The sequence below is a fragment of the Schistosoma haematobium genome, chromosome 6, assembly GCF_000699445.3.
Source record: "Schistosoma haematobium chromosome 6, whole genome shotgun sequence".
Classification (NCBI taxonomy): Eukaryota; Metazoa; Platyhelminthes; class Trematoda; order Strigeidida; family Schistosomatidae; genus Schistosoma; species Schistosoma haematobium.
The window spans coordinates 23,966,924-23,991,712 of record NC_067201.1 but is presented as its reverse complement, the minus strand read 5'-3'; the positions used below and the strand labels follow the sequence as shown (position 1 = coordinate 23,991,712).

General features: G+C 37.4%; 1 protein-coding gene across 1 annotated transcript in view; it reads left to right on the top strand.

Annotated features, from left to right (window-relative positions):
* Positions 1 to 23,814, top strand: part of ANXA7_5 (Annexin A7) — a 60,267-nt gene extending 36,453 nt beyond the window's left edge. Inside the window, exons 5-11 of the mRNA XM_035733605.2 lie at positions 1,477 to 1,500; positions 3,748 to 3,949; positions 5,876 to 5,966; positions 7,550 to 7,625; positions 9,796 to 9,908; positions 14,836 to 16,127; positions 23,732 to 23,814. Coding sequence (XP_035587885.1) covers positions 1,477 to 1,500; positions 3,748 to 3,949; positions 5,876 to 5,966; positions 7,550 to 7,625; positions 9,796 to 9,908; positions 14,836 to 14,967 — 638 coding nt within the window. The 3' untranslated portion in view covers positions 14,968 to 16,127; positions 23,732 to 23,814. The remainder of the gene's footprint in view (positions 1 to 1,476; positions 1,501 to 3,747; positions 3,950 to 5,875; positions 5,967 to 7,549; positions 7,626 to 9,795; positions 9,909 to 14,835; positions 16,128 to 23,731) is intronic.
* Positions 23,815 to 24,789: the final 975 nt, after the last annotated feature.

The following is a 24,789-nucleotide window of genomic DNA, read 5'->3' as shown; positions in this document are numbered from 1 at the left end:
GATAATTGGATACGTTGGATCAATCATTAACCGCTAAATGATAAACGCACATGATTGGCCAACAAATAACTTTCATGTCTAACAAATGAGACATGCATCATTGATGGATTAGTTCTTTGAGGGATATATATATATATATTAATAGCTGAGATCATGAGTCGACTGAAGCTAGACCACCATGGAAAACCTGGAAGCACTGGACGGCCGTTTCGTCCTACTGTGGGACTCCTCAGCAGTGTGCATCCACGATCTCGCCTAGCGAGATTCGAACCCAGGGCCTATCAGTCTCGTGTGCGAGCGCCTAGCCATTAGATCACTGAGCTGGTCGGTATCGACCAGTGTTCATGTCTAACTTCAACTAATCCACGACATTGAATGACACATCCACCATTGTCTTCAGTGAATTACTATCTCACAACAGACCCGGTTGAATTCCACAAAACCCCTTCTGATATATATATATATATATATATATATATATATGTACTTCTCACTCTCAGTCTTTTCACTTAAGCAGTCAGTCGGAGTCGTGTACTGAGAGTTTACTTATCATTTTCAAACTCAAGGACCACAAATCATAGTAATAACTCTTTCTTTGTTCTAACTGTTCAATGTTGAAGTCCGAATATTGTTTAGTGAGACCAAGATTATTTAGACTATCTTGACATCCAGTGACGTTTTTTTTCTTTGATAAACTCTGACGTCCATATATAGCTGGAGTACAACGATTGTTATTAATACATGGCTAGGACGTCTTCTGTTTGTTGATATATTCAACATTAGATTGATCAATTTGTCAGTTTAAAAGTCTTCTTGAATTGAGACTATTATCTACATTCCATAGTCCGGTATTTTAAGCAATGAATATTAAATTTGATTATCAATGAAAGTGTTGAGGTGATCCCGAAAACTCCTCGAAAAAAACCCTGGAAAGAATTTTCAAAACACTGAGAAGCATCTTATCCAATCAATGTTCACTGGAAGTTTTGTCAGAAACATTTAGAAAGTGAAAAGTCACGTATCAAGTTTCTGATTGCATAGTTTACTCATACTGCTACTATGTTTAGTAGCATTCGAGAACTTTCGGAAAACCTAAAGACATCCTGAATACTATAAAAACCTCAGATTTTCTGTACATAAACGTACCTTTCGAGTCAAGCATATTTCCATATTTCCCACCTTTTCTCTTGTGCTCATGTTGGTGGATAGATTTAACATGTGAGAGGTGGTTACTAGAAGAACTTAGGAAACCAAATCCACGTATTCAATTAGAAAACGTGTTATATATTCATTCATAAAAACGTAGATTTAGCCTGACGGTTACTAGAAGAGTCTAAGAACGGAATCTAGCGTTCAATTAGCAAGATGTATCAGAAATACAACAACTGGATGGGAACACACCTAACTGATAAATTCTAAAAATGCGGTAAAACGTTTATCTTGAATGACGTTTTTTTTGCATTTGATTTTTTTCAGTCCTAAAGGCTTATGGAGTCAGCGGTAAGTCTAATTGTATAATTAACATAACACTGAATGTTTCCATTGTCAATAATGAATTGATTAGAAAAGATTAAGTATCCATGTCAATGATAACACTGATTAGTAGTAGTCTTAACAACAGTTGATAACTATGTAACACTGCACAGTTCTTTTGCTTGAATATGTATTTTCATAGTTGAAATTAAGAGTCTATCTAAGCTAGACCACCAGTGGAGCACTGATGAGACTCCTCAGCGGTGAGCATCCACGATACTGCGTGAACGCTTAACATTTAGATCGCTGAACCGGCATCTAATGTTATTAATATCTAACTTCAATCGATTAATGAACTTGCACATCCCTTCATCCATTGTCTGTGATGAATAACTCTCTCACTCCCGACACGGATTGGACTCCACTGATCACGGCTTCTAACTAGAACTCCAGTATATCCATCTTGAATTTAGTCACTAGTGAGCACATAAAAATTATGAGAATGGGGATTTGTGAAGATTGTAGTATTTTTAACAGTTGAATTCACGAGTTGATGTAAGCTAGGACACCATTGGAAACCTGGAAACACTGAACTTCAGATTTGTCTTAGTATGGGACTCCTCAGCAGTGCGCTTTAATATGTGACTATCTACAATATCTCATTAAGGCTCAAACTCATTACTTCTGAGCGCAAACCAGTTCGTGATTACAACTTTGAGTATATATATATACATAGTTGTTATAAGGCCAATTAAAATGCGTTCAAACTGCTTGTTAAGAATTAATGATAATGATAACTAATGATGATAAAAACATGTACAAAATCATCTCCTGAAGCTCAAGAGGGAACTCATAACAGATCGACGTTTTACATTCTGTGAGTAAAACAATGCTCGTTAATGACTCTAGAAAATAATGCTCACAAGAGACTGACTAATTGCAGTCCTAATGAACAGTGGGAAGATACAAGCAAACCGACCGTCCAGTGCTTCCAGGTTTATCATGATGGTCTAGCTTCAATTGACTCAAGATCTCAACAATTGAAATTAGAGGTATATGTTTAAAAAAACACAGCTAAGTGATAGACCGTTTGAATACACTGAGTATTACCTGAACTTCATTCGTATTTACTATTGAGTAGTCTTACGCTAGTAAGAAGCAAATGTACAATCTTACCTATTTATCAATGGTACTTGCACTGAAGTCAATTTGCTAAGAATACAACCTACAAATTCAAACTCATTATTATCTTGGTTTTTCTGTTTTATGGATATGTTACTGAGTAATAGTAAGTAGTTTGACACATATTTAGTCCTAATAGAAAAACGAACAGAAGAAGATGATCTCATTGTTTTATGAAAATCTATAAAAGAAACTAATTGGTTTACATAGTTGGTCAATTATTCACTAGTTACAGTGTTAGGCTTTATGAATTATGTGGCTTGAAAGAAATCTTCCTCTTTTCATTGTGCCCTTGATTTTACGACTGATACCCGGGCACCTATCGACTCATAGTTGATTAGCCTTAACTACCTATTTTGTTCCTTTAAGTAAACCTGTTTTTAGATAACGTCTGGTTCAGGGTTCTTATTTAAAACCCATTTATAAAGTTCAAATTTTTGTGCTGATATATCAGTTGATGTTTCATAGTTTTAAGGTCCTCATCAGTAACCACACTAAGGTCTGTTTTCACTGGAAGTTATTTACAGTAGGGAATGGATAAGGGGTACTCGATATCGTGAATAAGTTGAAGTTATATATAAATACCCTTGGATACCGGCGCAGTGGTCTAGAGGTTAAATGTTCACACGAGACCAAGAGTCCTTCCTTTGATTGCCACGTACGGGATAGTGGATGCTCACTGCTTCAAAGATCCCATCCTAGGATGAAACGGGAGTCCAGTGCTTTGAGCTCTCATTAAGGATCTAGTTAAATTACTGAATAACATAGTCTGTTGGGAAGATTAATAGACATTGATATTTGTTTCAACATAATTATACTATATATTTTCAATAGTTGAGATCATGAGTCGATTGAAGCTAAACCACCACGGAAAACCTTGAAGCACTGGACGGCCGTTTCTCCCTATTACGGGACTCCTCAGCAGCGCTTCCAAGTTTTCCATGATTGTCTAACTTCAACTGACTCATAATCTCAACTATTGAAATTACTACAATCTCCACAAAACCCCTTTCTTATACTATGTATTGTTGTTATGACAATATTCTGATGTCTTTTTCAATAATAAAAATGAAATTATACTTTTTAAAATAGATCCTAGAAGAACTTTAGAAAGTGATGTTCAAAATGATTTAAGTGGACATTTTCAAAATCTAGTCGTTGCATTACTTCAAGCTAGTCGTGATGAAATTTCATATGAAGATGTTGAAAAAATTAGTACAAAAGGATTGAAAAGTATAGTGAATATGAATCAAGTTGAACAAGATGTTGAAACATTATGGGATGCTGGTGAAGCGTAAGTAGATATTTCTTTAAAATTGATTAAGATCATGAATGGATCAATGTTAGACCATAATTGAGAGAACCTGGAAGCATTGAACGAATGTTTCGTCTCAGTATAGGATGCCTCAGTAGTAGACATTCACGTTCAGTGCTTCCAGGTTTTGTAATAGTGATCTAACATTGATCTGTTCATGATCTCAATCAATAAAAAGTTTGTTTTCATTTGTGATAGTTGATTCTTAATGAAAGAAATGATTGAAGTGTAAATCAACATTTTAGTTAACTGATTAGTTGAAACAATCTTATTGGCTAACTATTTCTCATTGAACCAATCAGCACAAACCTATTCATTATATTATAGAAGTAGTTTTCAATTACTTGGAAATGTATATAATGATTGATATTGCTGTAAATGTTAATTGTTCTCAGTCATAGATTAATTTCGATCTACCAATATCATGGGGTTTATTTAGGCATAAAGTTCTTGAAGTATCAATAATTTATAGGTTTCCGTTTGGATTACTATATCACATTCCACTCTTACTTACTAACGCCTGTTACTACCAGTGGAGCATTGGTCGCCGATCAGCATTCTCAAACTCACTCTGCTCTAGGCCTTCCTTTCTAGTTCTATTCAATTGTTGTTCATTCTTCTCATGTCTGTGTCCATTTCTCGGCGTAACGTGTCTTTTGGTCTTCCTCTTTCCCTTTGGCTTTGGGAATTCAAAGTGAGGACATGCCTTGTGACGCAGTTAGGTGATTTCCTCAACGTGTATTCTATCCACTTTCAACATTTCTTCATGACTTTTGCCTCCATCGGAATCTGGTTTGTTCTGTCACACAGTAGGTTGTTGCCGATATTGTCTGGCCAATGGATCCGAAGTATCAAAAATATTAGGAATAATGGATGAATTTAAGACGTCAACTTAGATGTAGGTTTCATCAGGATCACAAACATTTGTTACCTGAATAAATATTGGAGATCTAAAGAGTTTGAATGTCCGCTTCTCCCTAACATGGGACTCCTCATCAGTGTCTATGTACAACATCCTAACTGAGAATCAAGTCGAGGATATTCCGTTTCACAAGCAAACGCTTAAATGTCACAACCATCCTTGCTTACCTGATAGATATGGAATATCTCGGTGATAAGTCCCAATCAATTTATCAAAAGAATGAAGATGTATCACCAGAACTTAGAAAATTTTTCTTTATAGTGGCTAGCAGGATACACGTTTCGTCCTATTTGAACCTCGTCAGCTAAATATGACTTCATCCTATAGTTGAATAGGTACTTCCTACTACTTACCCAACCTTTTAGTACACTAACTGAAATTTGATAACATGTTAATGTTAGGTTTCAAGCTAACACAAATTCACTTGATCTGAGAACGAGAACAAAGACTCAGTGACCAAGACCAGTAAGCTAGCTATTTGATGCGTCCCAGCTCCGCTAACTAGAGGGAGAAGTCCAAGCTACGAATGGGAAGTATATTCTGCAAATCAGACAGAAACGACTGATAACAACAAATACAATTAAAAACGTATATATACAGTGCAAAACCGTCCTTGGGGAGAGTTACCAAAGAGTATACTAAAAGACGCATTGGACCAATAGCATCTAAGATATTTCCCAGTGTGAAATGCGACATGAAGGTGACAAGAGCACCTTTGGCGCGGAAACAAAGAAATTCAAATTTTCTGAATAAAAAGACAAAATTAGGTCTTTTCTTCAGTGAGTTCTGGGTATCTAACGTCCCGAACAGTTAAATCTCATTACGTTTATTTATTGTATGAATGGACAAAGTAAAGGTGTTAGTGATTTGATTTAACCATAAAATGTAATAATAAGAGCAGTTTTTCTTCTTAGGCAAATTATTAAATTCTCTATTTATGTATCTTCTTAAATATCAGTTGTGTTTTTCATTGATTCCTGTAGACATCTAGGAACTGATGAATCTGCTATCATTCGAATTGTAACCGGTCGAAATGTTTGGCATTTACAAGAGGTTGCTCGTCTGTTTGAAAAGGTTTGTCTTATCTCAATGCAACATTCTTTATATATATGTATTCACTTACGTCAAAACTTTACTCGTATTTATATGATAATGGAAGTAGTGTCTGTGGTCTTTGAGCTGTGAATCTTTCTGAGTAGTGTCATCAATATGTATCTTAAAGAAAAGTGAACTATTAGAATTGACTAATAGCCTGTTTTTTTGCCTTGGAATTTGATTGACTGTTATCTACTAACTGTATTATAATAGTACGAAACGACCGTCCAATGCTTTTAGGTTTTCCATAATGTTCTAGCTTCAATGAACTAATGAATTCAACAATTAAAATACATATGTGTTACATAAATCATTCAATTTGTGTAATGGGCTTGAATACTGACCGGTTACTGAAACCAAATCAGGTTTTCTAGATGAAAAATGAGTTCTGCTACAAATTCATAGGGATCTATTCTGTCTTTAATAATATTCAGTTGATGTTTCGTTTTTTCATTTTATTCATAGAAATATGATAAAACATTGGTCATTTGAACCTAGATCACCATTGAAAACCTGGAAGCACTGGACAGCCGTTTCGTCCTGGTGTGGAAATCCTTAACAGTGCACATCCACGATCCTGCCTCGCGAGACTTGAACCCAGGACCTGTCGGTCTGGCACGCGAACGCTTAACTTCTAGAACACTGAGTCGGTACCCATCTGTGTTAATGTCTAACTTCAACCAATCCACAAAGTTACAGTATCGTCCACCATTGTCTTCAGTGACTAACTACCTCACAACAGATCCGGTCAAACTCCACTGGTCACGGCTCCTGACTAGAACTCCAGGAAATATCGCTGCTGAGGAGTCCCATACTAGAACTAAACGGCCGTCCAGTGCTTTTAGGTTTTCCATGATGTTCTAGCATGATTTAACTCGTGAATTCGACTATTGAAATACATATGTGTCACAAAAATCATTCAGTTTGTGTAATGGGCTTGAATACTGACCGGTTACTGAAACCAAATCAGATTTTGTAGATGAAAAGTTATTGTATATTAATTGAATATTGAAAAAAACGTTCTGCTACAAATTCATAAGGATCTCAACAGTTGAGATCATGAGTCAATTGTAGCTAGACCACCGTGGAAAACCTGGAAGCACTGGACGGCCGTCTCGTCCTACTGCAAGACTCCTCAGCAGTGCGCACCCACGACCCCTCCTCGCAAGATTCGAACCCAGAACGTGTCAGTCTCGCACCAGGCGCTTAACCAACTAGACCACTGAGCTGGTCGGCATCCAACGGTGTTAATGTCTAACTCTAACTAATCCACGAAATTGAGCGACACATCCACCATTGTCATCAGTGAGTTACTACCTCACAACTGACCCGGTTGAACTCCACTGGCCACTGCTTCTCAATAGAACTCCAGGAGATATCTCTTGAAGCCAGCCAATAGTGAGCATATGTTGATTAGTATCAGAAGGGGTTTTGTGGAGATTGTAGTGATTTCAACAGTTGAGATCATGAGTCAATTGAAACTAGACCACCATTGAAAACCTGGATCTATTTTGTCCTTAATAATATTCAGTTAATATTTCGCTTTTTCATTTTATTCATAGAAATATGATAAAACATTGGTCGATTCATTAGCGTCTGAAACATCTGGAGATTTTGAAAGCGCTCTTTTATTAACCTGTAAGATAATCATTATAATATCTATTGTTTATTTCAATGAATTTATCCAATCCATTCATTTGTAACAGTAATTCCTAACATACAGAGATGATGATGGCTAACAGTGGAATCCAAGATGTGCGTTTCATCCTATTTGAAACTCATCTATTGGATATATTTGAATCCTATAGTTTACGTTTACTTCAGGACTTGAATCCAGTACCTTACTTTCCAAATACCATCATGTTATCCACTTAGCTAATGAATCTAGATAGCCACTAGCTTATATAGTGATTTGAAGTTGAATTCATCGTTGTATTGGTTGTTTAAATCGTCTCATTGATGTTTAAGACTGCAATTGATTATTAGTCTCTTATTGGCATATTTGCATTTTGTGCGAATCATCTCGATATTACCTTCGTTAACAAGCATTGTAAGCAGAAACGGATATTGGCTAGCAGTGGAATCCAGGACGCATGTTTTGTTCTATTTGAGACTCGTCAGCTGAGTGTGACTGCATCTCGGATTTGATGGGACTCAAATCTATCAGTGTTTGATTTAAACACCATCGCGTTATCCACTCACATACTGAGTTCAGGTAGTCATTTGCTTGTGCAATGTTGCGAATTTTAAATTCACTTGGTAATGTTTACTTGTATCTTCCCATTGTTATGTAGGAGTTTAATTGATTAGTCTCTTGTTGGTATATGTGTATCCTGTGCCGACTGCCGCGATATTGTCCTACGTCACAAGCTTTATAAACAAAGATGGATAGTGTCTAGCTGTGAAATCCATGACTCTTCTACTTTAATCACTTCAAAGAGCAGTTTTCATATCCAGTTAACAATTTATACTGTCCATAAAACACCCAGGTTGAAATAGGTGATTTTTTAGGAAACCACTCTTGTCATCATTTAACATTGAGGTTTAATTCACAGAATCGTTTGATCACTTCAGGAGATTCACTCCAAAGATAGCCAGTATCGAAACTTTATTCCTTTGCTATTCGTTCACCTGAATCCTGGAGCCTATTTGTGTGAATTATGGGTAGCCCAACTTCCTTTAGATAAACCCTCACACGATCAATCAAATACCTTTGCTACATAAAAGGAGTGAGTAGAGGTTCCTGCTAGCGACTATAAACTTGTAACCATAGAAGAACACTTCAAATGGGACAAATCTCTCCTCTCTCTCTCTCTCTCTCACTCTCTCTCTGTATTCTAGGGATCATTGAAACCAAGAGAAATTAGACAATGGTTCAAGGCTCTTCAAGATATTCAATTATACTAAATCACCCACTTAGCTAACGTTAAAGAATTCATATCGTCAAGTATTAACTTAATGATTGAATTGAGACATGCTGATCCATTAATGTTGACAGATATAATTAGTATGTAACACCAATCGGAAATAGAAAACCTGACATCAGAACTCTAAGATGATTGAGTTAAAGAAACGCAGAATAGGGAAGTAGAGAGGGATTGTGTAGTGAAATAATCATATAGAATGTGACGGACGATTGAGGGAAGATTTGCAAATAAAATATTTAGTGTATAGTTCTTATATTTTACCAAGATATTCTGTAATTTTGTATTACACTGTTGTTATGTCTTGAAAAAGCTGATTTTCTCGATATACCGCGTATAACAGAGCACTAGAAAACCAAAACCTATCCGAGTCGCAATAAGAAGACAGAAGACTAATGAAAGGAATATTATTCCAAACAGTGTCAATCATAGTACAAAAATTGTCAGGTATTTATAGTTTTCAGTGAGAACGAAATCATCGTTACAGTCTTCCAATCCGCATACAGGGGGTTATTAGCATTATCCAATCGGGAAGCTACACGTTGAAATTCTAGAACATTCTTCCGAAAGGTGATTGGATGAGACGTCTTCGGCTCCTTCTGAGCCTCTTACAGCTTCCTCGAGTTCACCGGTGGTCCGTCGTCACAACTGTAAATCGGTTTCCTCTTAATCCCACCTCTCTGTTGTCGTTCATTGCACTAGTAAGGTGATACATACGTGATGGATTGATCAGTGGTTGAGTATCTACTATTAAATAGGTATATCATATAAACAATCAAAATCATCCATTATTTATTTTGAGCTGACTAGCTTTCAATCATACTTTTATTATTGTCTTTGTCAATTGTTCATTTAATTCTTTAATATTTCTTTTGAATATATAGTAAATACTTGTTTAAATCGTCCAAAAGCTTATTCTGATTTATTGTTGAAAGCAATGAAAGGTGCCGGTACCGATGATTGTACACTAATGCGTATTATTGTGACAAGAAGTGAGGTAAGTATTAAAGGTTTAATGCATTAAATATAACCTTGTATGTGTTGTGATGGACAAAGTTCGAATCTGTTACTGATACACTATGTGCTCTGTGCTAACTCACTCAACTGACTAATTGATTGAGAACACAAGTATGAGCGGGAAAGTATATTGGGCTACCAAATAAAATGCACAAATACTCACATACATACAACTCCGCCCCTCAGAAAATCGATCTATTTCTTAGCCAGTAACATTCAGTTGTCCTTCAGGTTACTTCTCATTGCCATCGAATGACCTTCTCATTTGGCTACTTCTGATTGACTCACCATACTAGAATGTTGTTGAACTACAAGAAAAAAGCCCTGGGTTCGAATCCCTCGAGCGGAATCGTGGATGCGTACTGTTGAGAGGTCCTACAATAAAACGGAACGGCCATCCAGTACTTTCAAGTTTTCACTGGTGGCCTAACATCAATCGGTTCATACTTACTTACTTACTTACACCTGTTACTCCTCGTGAAGGAGCATAGGTCGCTCACCAGCATTCTCCATCCAACCCTGTCCTGGGCAATCCTTTCCAGCTCCTTCCAGTTGTAATTCATCCTTTTCATATCTGCTTCTATTATCCGACGTAATGTGTTCTTTGGCCTTCCTCTTTTCCGCTTCCCTTCAGGATTCCAAGTTAGAGCTTGCCTCGTGATGCAGTTTGACGATTTGCGTAATGTATGTCCTATCCATTTCCATCGTCTTTTCCTAATTTCCTCTTCAGCTGGAAGTTGGTTTGTTCTCTCCCACAGAAGGCTATTGCTGATGGTATCCGGCCAATGGATGTTGAGTATCTTGCGTAGACAGCTATTTATAAATACTTGTACTTTCTTGATTGTGGTTGTTGTAGTTCTCCAAGTTTCAGCTCCATACAGTAGAATTGCCTTGACGTTCGTATTGAAGATTCTCACTTTGATATTGGTTGAAAGTTGTTTTGAGTTCCATATGTTCTTCAATTGTAGGAATGCGACCCTTGCTTTGCCAATCCTCGCCTTTACGTCTGCATCTGAACCTCCATGTCTATCGACGATGCTTCCCAGATATGTGAAGGATTCTACATCTTCCAGAGTTTCGCCATCAAGAGTGATTGGATTGCTGTTCTCCGCTTTGAATTTGAGGACCTTGGTTTTCCCTTTGTGTATGCTGAGGCCTACTGATGCAGAGACTGCTGCTACATTGGCTGTCTTTATCTGAATCTGTTCACGTGTACGTGATAGGAGGGCTAGGTCATCTGAGAAGTCCAGATCGTCTAATTGGTTCTGAGCTGTCCATTGTATTCCGTGTTTTCCTTCAGATGTCGAGGTCTTCATAATCCAGTCGACCACCAGAAGAAAGAGGAATGGAGAGAGTAAACAGCCTTGTCTGACTCCGGTCCTTACTTGGAATGCATCTGTCAGCTGTCCTCCATGCACTACTTTGCACTGTAGTCCGTCGTATGAGTTCCGGATAATATTGACAATCTTCTCAGGAACTCCGTAGTGTCGAAGAAGTTTCCATAACGTCCTCCTATCTACACTGTCGAATGCCTTTTCATAATCAATGAAGTTGATGTATAGTGACGAGTTCCATTCAACTGATTGTTCGACGATGATCCGTAGTGTTGCAATTTGGTCTGTGCACGACCGATCCTTTCGGAATCCAGCTTGTTGATCTCGAAGTTGGGCATCTACTGCATCCTTCATCCGGTTCAGCAACACTCTGTTGAAGACTTTCCCTGGTATTGACAGTAGTGTAATGCCTCTGTAGTTTTCACATTTGCTCAGATCTCCTTTCTTTGGAATCTTGATGAGGTGTCCTTCTTTCCAGTCCATTGGCACTTGTTCCTCCTCCCAAATCTTTTTGAATAGAGGGTAAAGCATGCTTGTGGTTACTTCGACGTCTGATTTCAGTGCTTCAGCTGGTATGTTGTCGGGTCCTGCTGCTTTCCCGTTCTTGATTTGTCTGACGGCCATTCTAATTTCTTCCGTCGTTGGTGGGTTGACATCTATAGGAAGATCTGTGTGTGCTACTTCGATGTTCGGTGGATTCATTGGAGCCGGCCTATTCAGGAGTTCCTCGAAGTATTCTACCCATCTGTTTCGCTGTTGTTGAATTTCAGTGATTGGCTTGCCTTCTTTGTCTTTGACCGGCCTCTCTGGTTTACTGTATTTCCCTGATAGTTTCTTCGTTGTATCGTAGAGCTGTTTCATATTTCCTTCTCTAGCAGCTTTTTCTGCCGTCGTTGCTAATTCTTCCACGTATTTCTTCCTGTCGGCTCTAATGCTCCTCTTCACTTGCTTGTTTGCTTCTATGTATTCAGCTTGTGCTTGGACTTTCTCTGCTCGTGTTCGGCTGTTGTTAATTGCTGTCTTCTTGTTCTTCCTTTCTTTGATCTTGTCCAGTGTTTCTATAGAGATCCATTCCTTATGATGGTGTTTCTTTAGGCCCAGAACCTCTTGACACGTTGAAGTCAATGTTTCTTTGATGCCTTTCCAGTTGTCCTCCATACTAGTTTCTTCTTCCTTCAGTAGATCTTGAAAGGCTTGGAATCTGTTGTTGAGAGCTATCTTGAATTCATTGAGTTTGTCAGTATCTCGAAGGAAGGCTGTATTGAACCTTTGTAGTGCTGTTTGTCCACTTGTCCAGTTCTTTTTTAGCTTCAGTTTTAAATTGGCTACAACTAGGTGGTGATCTGAAGCTACGTCAGCTCCTCTCCTGGTTCTCACATCTTCCATTGTCCTTCGGAATTTTTGTTGATGCAAATATGGTCTATCTGGTTCTCTGTAGTGTGGTCCGGTGAGATCCATGTAGCCTTGTGTATACGTTTGTGTGGAAATATTGTGCCTCCTATGACTAATTTGTTGAATGCACACAAATTTGCAAATCTTTCTCCATTTTCGTTCCTCTCTCCCAGTCCATGTCGTCCCATAATATCTTCATATCCAGTGTTGTCTATTCCGACCTTGGCATTTAGATCTCCCATCAGAATGGTGAGGTCCTTTCTTGAGCATTTCTCTATGATTGACTGAAGCCGCTCGTAGAATTGATCTTTAATGTCGTCGTTGCTACCATTGGTGGGTGCATAACATTGGATAATATTCATTAAGATCCCCTCCTTCTTTGTTTTGAATGATGCTTTGATGATTCTGGATCCGTGGGATTCCCATCCTACAAGTGCATTTCGTGCTACTTTGGACAGCATTAGAGCAACTCCCTGAGTGTGTGGAGCATTTTCCTCTTCGTGACCGGAGTATAGCAGCATCTCTCCCGTAGCTAGCCTTTTCTGTCCAGCTTGGGTCCAGTGGGTTTCGCTGATTCCCAGTACTGCTAAGTTGTATCTCCTCATTTCCGTTGCAAGTTGACTGGTCTTCCCGGTTTCCCACATTGTTCTAACGTTCCATGTACCTATAAAAATTTTTGCTCTGGTTGTTAGAAGGGGCATCGGCCTCGTGGCTTCCGAACGAACTCGGCTTTCACCATGAAGCGTCATAATTCTTCTAAGTGAAGACCTTCTAACTCTCAGGGCAGAGTTAAAATGGTTTGAATTATTTTTTCTGGTAAGCGTTTTTTTAGCGAGTTAGTTTTCTACGGGATGGGGACGCTAACCCCATGCCCAACCCTCCTCCTTTACCCGGGCTTGGGACCGGCAGTAACTCTAGAAGAGCTACAGGCGGAGTTAATCGGTTCATGATCTCAATCAAAAAGAAAAAAAATATATTAAACATAGTAGACTCCCACATAATCTATGCATAAACGAGCATAGACTGAAAGATCAACAACACAATGTGTCTGTACTCACATCATTGTTCACAGACTTATAGATCTAGAATTCAACTGTAAAGATGAATCAAGAGAGCTAAAAAGTTTTAAGGAAATTCCTAAGAACCTGACATTTAGGTCAACCTATAGTCAATAGACATGTCGATAAAGATTCATTTTATCGTATTGTATCATTGTAGGGGTAATACCATTTCTAATAAGATTTAGTACAAGAGTAAAGATGTGCACCACTGGATTGGAATGAGGGTTTTCCAACTCCCCTAGGTGGACTCTCCATATCCACCGAACCCGGTTAAAGCGCTGGACATTTACTTTTCATCCTCTCAATTTCGTAAACAACAGTAATGCCGTGAGAAGGCAGTGAGTAGGACTTCCCTGTCAGTGGTTGTATACACGTGACCACTTGAGAGCATTTTGAGAGGGATAGTTGACTCTCCCCACTCTCAGCTGTAAAAGGGCATGCTTACAAGTTTCTTAGACGACAGAAGCTTTCAATAACCAAGTCGAATTACGTAACTTGAGTTTTAAAATTAATTTGAACATTATTGTAATGTATGTTTTGAATAGTTCATTTAATTGTAAGTTGATTGCTCCTATCATATACTTGATTATTTATTTGGAATAAATAGCTTATAATGATCTGAACATGATAAAACTCCTACTAGCCTAATACAATATAAATTGTTGTTAATAAACGAATAAGGGAATAATTATACACAAAACTAATTGTTTATATAGATACACACAGATAAATAAACATTTTCAGAAGAAGTTACGTGAAGATTTTAGAAATTTCAATAGTTGAACTACAGAAATAGTTCAACTATTGAATCATGGATGCGCACTGCTGATGATTCCCATACTGGGACGAAACGGCTATCCAGTGCTTTCAGGTTTTCCATGATGATCTAGCTTTAATTGACTCAACTATTGAAATAAACATTCTTTGAGTCAACCTTGAATTTATTTAACTTCACGCTGATTGGTCAAATCTACTTGTTATATTTAGCCAATAGGATTACAGTCGTAAGGTCAAACAGTTATATATAACTAAAGAGCTTTGAGTTTTATATCTTTTATTAACTCTTGTTTCTAGTATATTTCTTTGTTTGTTTGTTTCTTTCTTTGTTTATCCAATTTAGTTTGATTTAGGAAGTATTTGTTCACAATTTCATAATGATCAAGGTAGTTCACTTGAAGATTGGATACGTAGTGAAACATCTGGTGATTATAGACGACTTCTATTAGCATTACTTGGTGCTGATTGGCAATAGATATGAATCATATAAATCTTTATTAAAATAAAACAAAATTCATTAAACATAATTAATTTTGTTTAAATAAGTTATTCACAGATTCAATGTTCAAGAAATGCTTTGTCACTTGTTCATGTAATCGATTTTGTTGTTGTTGTTGCTATGTTTGAATTGTTTCATTTAATGCTATTTATTTCGTCCTTTCATAATTATCTTCTTTATGAGTACTTTTAAATATAACATTTAATTGATAAGTACTTCATTGACAAGAGATTGGATTCATGTTTATAGTAGTAAAAAGGGTTAGAAAGTTGAAATTCAAGTGCTAAACAGGAATCTATTGACTATTGGTAAATAGTCTGAGTAGTCTCACACTAGGACGAAACGGCCGTTTAGTGCTTCCAGGTTTTCCATGGTGGTCTAACACTGACCCATAGGATAGGACTCGTCAGTAGTGAGTATTTATGATCCCACATGAGGGACTCGAAACCAAGGCCTAAAGTGATGAGGGCGAACGCTTAACCTCTAGATGATTGACCCGGAAACCGACGTTGTTAATGTTTAACTTCAATCAATCCATGATCTTGCACAACTCTTCATCTATTACCTGAGGTGGATAACTCTCTCACACTCGACACGGATTAGGTTCCACTAATCACAGCTTCTCTCTAGAACTCTAGTAAATCCATCTTGAAGTTGGTCACTAGTGAGTACCTGATTATTGTGAGAATGGGGATTCGTGGAAATTGTATTATTTTTAACAGTTGAATTCATAAGATATCTTTTAGGCATATGCTAGGTTTGAAGCTAACACAAGTTCACTTAATCTGCGAACGAGAACAAGACTCGGTGACCAAGACCAGTAAGCTAGCTATTTGATGCGTCCCAGCTCCGCTAACTAGAGGGAGAAGTCCAAGCTACGAATGGGAAGTATATTCTGCAAATCAACCAGAAACGAGCGATAACAACAAACAGAATTCAAAACGTATATATACAGTGCAAAACCGTCCTTGGGAAGAGTTACCAAATAGCATAATAAAAGACGCAACAGACCAATAGCATTTAAGATATTTCTCAAGTGGGAAATACGACATGAAAATGACAAGAGCGCCTTTGGCGCGAAAACAAAGAAATTCAAAATTTTCTAAATAAAATGACAAAATTAGGTTCTTTCTTAAGTGAGTTCTGGGGATCTAACGTCCCCAACAGTATACCTTATTGTGCTGTTCTTCATTTGAAATTGAAGTCCTATACTAGAACGGAACAGTTATCCATTAGTTCCTAGTTGTCTAACTATTTTCAGTCTGTGATGTGCACTATGGTCTTGTTTTATTTTACAATCACGTTAAACATTTGATACGCTCTAAATGTCAATATTGATTAAATGATAAAAGAAAGATTTACTGATCAGTTGGTTAACTGTATGTAATGAAAAATCAATTCTATCATGTTATGTACAGGAGAAAACCTTCAGACAATTTTGTACCATTTATTTAGGATCTATACCGTAGATGTATGAGATTAGGCGCATCAGGACTGTCATTTTATAACGAGATATTTTGATCCTGTTGATGATGATAAATGAACTATAGATCCTATTTACTTTATGCATAGTCTGTTGACTATCCTAGTTAATAACAGAGTGAGACTAAAATTCGAATACTAATAGTGTTTAAAGTACGTGTTTATTTTCAACATATATACGGACAGTAGATAAACGATGAGAATCCGAATAAATTACTTGATTCAGGAGCATATAAACTTGGAGATTCAAAGTTCTAGGTTCAGTCTGTGTGAGCGGCGTCGTAGATGTGCATCACTGAGGAGTCCCATACTGTGAAGAAACGACCGTCAATGACTTTCTGGTTTTCAACAATGGTCTAACTTAAAGCGGTTCATGAATGAACCCTAGAATTTAAAGAACATTAAACGAGACTCAGCTAACAAAAGGAATGTACAGAATACAAATAAGTAGATATATACACTTGAATGGATCACACACACACACACATTACAATAGTATACGGATAGTGATGAAAGGTCAACTGAACAAAACAATCAATAAAATAATGTCTGTTCAGGAGCTGAAATAAGCTCATGTAAGAATTACGATAAAGAGAATCTAATCATAGTAATCATCGGCGAAAGTATAATTCATGAATGAACCTTTGAAATTCAGGATACTTGGTCTTAGATTTGTGCGCAAAATTCATTTATCCACGCAGTCAAATAACATTTTAGCATCATCGCTAATGTCAGTTCGTGATGAAAACCTTAACTAAAATGCATAATATTAAATTCTAGATCTAAAACAGTTTAAAACTATCTCATCCTAAAATGAAACATTATTTCTCATTCCTGACACTAAACAGGGGGTCGAATATAAGACTTGAGGTCTCGCATTCGAACGTCTAACCTCTCAACCACAGAGCAATGACCCAATGGTTTATATATTTAAATTCAATTAGCCCGCAATATTATGTATGCATCTTCTATTGCCTAATGTGAAAGTGTGTCACGGCTTCTTACTGGAACTAAGGAAGTTTCCTCTCACTTGTGAGCACATAATAATCATTGTCAGTACTGGGGCTTGTTGAGATTTTTAAATGTTATTGAGACCACGAATCAAACCAAGGTAGATAAACATTGAAAACCAAGAAGTACTGAACATTTGTTAATTAGTGTTGGGGTGATCCAGAAAACTTCTCGTAAAAGACAAAAAAGGCTCAGGAAACACTAAGAAGCGTTTCATACAATCAGCGTTCACTTGAAGTTTAGCCAGAAATATCAAGGAAGTGAAAAGTCACATGTAGAGTTTCTGATTGTCTGATTACTATACTGCTGCTATGTTTAGTAGCATTCCAGAATCTTCGGGAAACCCAAGAACATCTAAAATACAATAAAAATTTTATATTTTTCTGTACTAGAATGAACCTTTGGAGTAAAGTGCTTCTCGCATAGTTTTGCGCCTTTTCTCTCGTGTTCAGATTGCTGCGTAGTTCTTGCTTGGAGGTTAACGAGAATAGCTTAGAAACCGAATATAGCGTTCAATTAGTAAGACTTATCAATTAGTGACTAACTTTGTGAGAAAACTCTCAGGATTCCAAAGATAAGATGTAACCAGTGGAATGAGGTCAAGTCCAGGGGTATGAGATGGTTATCCACTGAGAGAAATGGAAGATGGATGGTTGATATAGCGAATTGATTAAAGTTAGGTGCGTAAACGATTGGTCTGAATGTTAAGGTCTCGCCACAAGACAAGGCGTAATCAATCAATGTACATGAAGATAACTTTCATATATTGAGTCGAAACGTTTGTTCAGTACTATTATTGTCGAATGGTATCCTAATTGGGCATCGTCTGTAATTGCGGTGTGTGCTATTGATATTGACAGATATAAGTAGTATGTATCATCAACCGAAAGTGAAATGTCTGGTGGCAGAAAGTCAAGAAGATCGAAGAGGAAAGAAGAGAACGAGAACAGAAAATGATTCGTTTGGAAACGAGAGAACAATGAAGTCTAAGATGATTGATTGATATTTTGCAAATGAAGTATTCACTGTATAGATTTCAAATTTTACTAAGTGATTGTGTAAATTTGTATTCAAATACAGTCGATTGTCCTCACTTGTTCAGTACTATTTTCGTCCAGTGGTACCCCAATCGAGCATCATCTGTGATAAATATCGACTAAAACTTAAAACTAGTCACCACTAAACCTCAACATAAAGCCACCAACTAATTGGATTGATGGTGTTTTTGGTGAGTTTCTGGGAACAGAATCAAACAAACACATTTGGTCATCCTTAGAACTAACCAACCAGATAGTTCTGTATTTATGTTTATATTTAGACCCTTATGTCTTACACCTTTTAACAGTAACATATTATCCCTTGAACTACTGAGCTTTGATAGCTAAAAACTTATTTAACAGATATAAAGGTATTTGGAAGTATTCACAATTGATTGGTCACCGGGTGGTGATCAATATCATATGTGTCAGATACCTCTTAGTGCAGATCGAATCCTATCGACCAAGTTGCAATGTAGCCATCCGTCTAAGTGACTCGACATTGCGAGTACCATGTTGGGATAAGATGGTGGTTGGAGGTAGTCAACAGAAAACCCTGTACACAGGTTTCGTGCTATTTGGCACTCGTCAGCATAGTGTACCTGTAATCTTGAAGGAACTGATACTCTCTGATGGATTCAATCCCATATCACTCAGCTTCACATTTATAGAAGTTACCGATGAGCAATCCGGGCCATGACTGATCTCCTGTAGGACTGTGATGTATTCACCACCAGTCCTGATGTCTCATCATTGCGTACACTATATCGAGATAAGATGATGGTTGGAGGTAGTCGACAGTTATTATTTCTGAATTTTCATATCAAATAACATGGAGTGTTTTTTGATTTCATTTCAATCTGAAGTTTGTGCTGATGATGTCGTTCAGAAGAACGATGAAAGCTACAAACCATCCAGCTCAGAGAACAAAACTCCATCAAAATCATCCATCTGAGCTACAAATCTTCTTCACCATCTCATAAATAAGATTTCGTAAGACGTAATAAGTTCATATACTTATCCAACATTTATGCGAGCAACAGTTAAGATTATTATACAAGGCATAGATCAGTATGGAACAATCTAATAATTAACTTTAAAATATAATGTAACGCACCAACAGGATAGATCACCATCGACCACATACAAACAAACAACAAACAAGATAACTTAACTTAGTGACTTAGTTTCACTGAACTACAGGAAGTGTTCTGGGTTTTATATGTTCTTCATTTGTAGGAATGCTGCCCTTGATTTGTCAATACTTGCATTTATATCTGCGTTATTTCCTCCTTGCTCATCGATAAAGCTCCCCAGATATGTGGAAGTTTTCACATTTTCCAAAGTCTCTCCATCATGTGTGAATGGGTTGGCGTTCACTGTGTCGTATTTGAGGATCTTGGCCTACTGATGCAGAGGCTACTGCTACACGAGTTGTTTTCATCTGCATTTGTTTGTGTGTATAGGATAGAAGGATCAGGTCATCTGCGAAGTCCTACTCTTGCGAGCTGTCCATTCTATTACCTGCTCCCCCTGAGATGTCGAAGTCTTCATAATCCAGTTGACCACCAGAAGAGAAAGGTGAAGAGTAAACAGCTATGTCTGACTCCGGCTCTCACATGGAATAAGTCTGTCAGTTGTCCTCCATACACGACTTCACAGTGTAGTTAGTCGTACGAATTTCAGATGATGTTTACAATCTTCTTAGGTACACCATAGTGTAGCTCTTCTAGTGTCACTGTCAGTCCCAAGCCCGGATAAAGGAGGAAGGTTAGATATGAGGTCTGCAACCCTATCCTGTAGAAAAAAATCCCACCAAAAAAACACCATACGAATTAAACAAATTAAACCATTTAAACTCTGCCCTGGTATTTCAAGGATAAATTATGACGCCTCATAATGAATGCCGAGATTTTTCGGAACTCACCAGACTGATGCCTCCTTTAACAACCAGAGAAACAATTTTTATAGGTACATGGAACAGTGTCACACAATTCTATGTGATTTAGTTTTGAATATCAACAATGAAATAATTCTAATCCTTACCAAACATAAGCTGGACTATGTAGTTAATAATTTGGGATTTAAAACGTAAGATACCAGTCGCGAATGTGAATGTGAACAATTGTGGTGTGTGCTACTTATACTGACATAAGTAGTTGATGATGTTAGTCGTGAACAGAAGGTCTGACAGCAGATAGACAAGAGGATCGAACAGTAAACAATGGAAACAGGATGTAATTTGTGTGGAAATGCAAGAACAATGAAGTCTGAGTCATTATGAGACAATTGATGGACTTTTTGCAAATTACGTATTTACTTTATGATTGTTAGATTTTACTAACAAGTCCTGTGATTTCGTGTTAAATACATTCGATTGTCCCCACTGATGTCCTTGTTCAATACATTTGGTGTCGCTATCAACCAGAGGGGAAGCGTGCCGTTCTGCGAACGCCGTTGCGGGTCCGTAGCTGAGGTGTTAGTTGGGGCAGTCTGATGCGGAGAGGTGGCGTCGAGTGGAGTGTTCTTGTGGGGCGGTGCTGGCTGTAGCAGGTGCTGTCGACGGAGGGGAGCGGTGGGACGGGCAGCTACATTATGATTGTTAGATTTTACTAACAAGTCCTGTAATTTTGTGTTAAATACATTCGATTGTCCTCACCCGTGTTCTGTTTACTACGTAACTTCGGAACGTTTATTCATATTATATTCTCTACTCTCAATAGTTTGATTACTAAGCTTCAATTTTTCTGAGTACCCGTATCAATTTCTACTTTGTACTTAAAACGACTGTAAAATGCTCATTTAAACCATGTAGCTCAAAAAATGTAATGCTGTCAAAAGCATTTATCGTAGCTACATAGCAATTCTGTAGCAATTTGGATGACTCTCCTGGTCTCCCATATTGTACGAGCATTTCATGTAACTAAATTAATGGTTGCTCTAGTTGTCAGGAAGGGCATCAGCCTCTTGACTTCTGAAAGAACTCGACTTTCACCATGACGCATCATAACACTTCTAAATGAAGAGCTTCTAACTCCAAAGACAGAGTTTAAATAGTTTGGATCATTTTTTCCTGGTTAGTGTTTTTTTATCCGGTCATGGGACTGGCAGTAGCTTCAACAAGGTTCCAGGCGGAGTTATCGTAACTAAATATCTTCTTTATTAATAAAAACAAACAAATTACAGACAATTGATGATTGGTTGCGCAAGGTCATGGATCGATTGAAGTTAAACATTAACAAAGTCGGCTTCCTGATCAATCATCTAAAAATGAAGCTTTCGCGCGCGTCACTTCAGGACTTGGTTTCGAGTCCTGAGTGAGAGATCATGGACACTCACTGCTGAAGAGTCTTAAACCATAACGAAACGGCTGTCTGGTGCTTTTAGGCTTAGAATGGTGGTGTAGCTTAGATAGACATATGAATTCAACTATTAGAGTTATTACAATTTCCATAAACCCTAATGCTGATTATCAAATAACAAAGAGACAAAATACACTAGGAGCACATCATTGGTAGAGATCGTATGGATTGTTTCGGTACGGTTGTGTAATACGTAGAATGTTTATACTTCTTTCACCTGGTTGACAAAGTTGAATCTTATAAGTAATATCGACCAATTTTATGTTGAAAATATAAGATCTAGTAATGTTCTCCTTTTCTTTAATTCAACTACACTGGGAAGTAATTGTTCTCTAAGGAATCAGAAAATGTTAGGTTTTGTTTTTGACCGTAGACCAATGCAACTAACTTCATCACCAGACCAGGTAACTAATTATATACACATCAAACTGATTAAGATAGTGAACGTCTACATGTATGAGACATAAGTGTATGTGACATGGATGAATTAAACGATTAGCAAAACTGACCTAGCTAAGTGTATTCCATAGAATTTGTTCATGGTACTGTAGTGAACGAGAACATACAAATGAGGACAATCAAATGTAATTGAATACAAAACTACAGAATATTTTAGTAAAATCTGAGAGTCAGTCAGTCAGTCAATCAGTTACAACGTAGGACTAGGCACATAAATGCATCGGTCCAAGTTGCCAAACCTCATTAGTAAAGCAATACAAACATCTGATTCATAGAAACAGTCAACTCAGTGGTGCAATAAATAAAGGAAACATTTTATGTAAGGATATAATACAGAAAGAAAGAATTAGTTCGTAGAAAGAATGATATAGAGCGATTCTAATCTCATAGTTTAAGGGAAGATAGAGAGTCTATACACCTACAACATTGTGACCGATTCTGAGCAATGTCACTCAGAGTCTCCAACCATTGATTAAGATAGTCACGTGAACCCCAACCAAGTTGTCTCTATCTACCAGCATGGCACAGACCACAAGTTAGTGTCTCCAAGCCCTGGTGTCACTTTTTGGTTTGGCCGCCCCCCAATGGTTGTTGCTACCTTGACATGGTGGTCGGACTTGCCTATCGTGATGAATCAATAGAGCTATACTGGCTGCAACAATCGTTCCTCAAGGTCCTACCATGCCAGACAGGTCGGTTGAAGAATGGTAAAACTAAAAGCAACAAACCCAAGGTCCAAAGGTGAGGTCGTACTGCTGACTGTACGGGGATGTGATGGCATTAAGTTGTTTCCTTCAGACAAACAGCGTGACAGCGATGGTGCCTTCCCACAAGGAGGGGCGGGGTTAGAAAAGGTCGACCCTAAAAATGCACACCTCGCCTTATCCCATGGATATCCGTCTCTAGAGATTAGGTCTCAACAAGTACGGAGCTAACATGAAAATTACCCTCAAAAAAGGTCGTGTGTGACTGACCTCAAGTGGTTGTCCCTTGGGCACTGCGATCACGCTCTTAAGTCACTCAGACCACCTCTAATCCAATTTCTTTTTCAAGTATCTTTAGGAGAACCTTTTCACAATGTGGGCAACCGCCGTCATACCTCTAACAGCACTGAAATGAAATCTGAGAATCATACAGTAAATACTTCGTTTGTCAGTCAATCGCTCCACACTTCATTATTCTTTCGTTCTCGTTCTCCTTCCCACAATTTTCTTAACTTTCTACTGACAGATATACTATTCTTGACTAGCATTATATATTACTTATATCGATAGAAGTAGCACAATTGAACTTATGAATTTTACATAATTCTATATTCTTTATTTATATAAGTTAAGAACCTCTATTCAATAAATTAAGTTACCATAAACAAATGTGACTATAAACTAGGTCTTATTGAATTAGTTCAATCGATTTAAACATTCACAAGTTAAAATCTTCATGATTCATTGAACATTGAACAACAACAACAACAACAACAACTACGAGAGCAACAACAACGAGAACAATAAAGAACAACACAACAACGAGAAAAACAACAACAACAAGAATGGTGATAACGAGAACAACTCAATATAACATTGAATACAAATGTAGTCACAACATTGATTGACTTGAAACATTTCAAACAAGAACAGTTTCACTTGGTATTGTTTGGCTTGTATCTTCGCATCCTGGATTCCATTGCTAGCCACTATCCATCATTGCTTACAAAGAACAATTTCATATTGAACATAATCAATAATATTCCATGGATACTTCATCATTGACTGATCATAATAACAACAAGAGATCGATTTTTTTCATTTTAATCAATCATTCAATGGTCAATTTGAAGAAAATATGCGTGACATAATTAACAAAAAATGTTTTCACTGTAAAACAAAACAACCAAATTGGATTGATTTAAATCTAACTAGATTTAATTTCTGAAGCTGTTCTAGAAACCCTTTCCCCCTCTCAGGTTGAATCTACCCAGCAACGTGAATACAAGAGAAAAGGTGAGGAATATGAGAAGAAAATAGGTTTGAGATAGTGGAGAAGATTTGTAGTTCAGATGGATGATTTTGATGAAGTTTGTGTTGATGATGTTGTTCAGAAGAGTGACGAAAGCTCCACGACTAAACTATCCAGCTAGAAGAAAATGTTTTAGTTCAAAGGTTCGTTTATGTATAGAAAATTTAGGGTATTTATAGCATTTTAGATTGCTATGGGTTTTCTTGGAAAGTTCTGGAACGCTAATAATGATAATAATAATTATAATGATCTAATCAGAAACTCGACATGGGACCTTCCAATTTCTAGATGTTTCTGGCAAAACTTCTATTGAATACTAATTGGATAAGATGTTTCTCAGCGTTTTCAGAAGGTTTATTTGGCTTGATTCGAGGAGTTTTTTGGATCTCCCCAAGAGGACTCGCGTTTATCTTACGTATTCCTCGTCAACT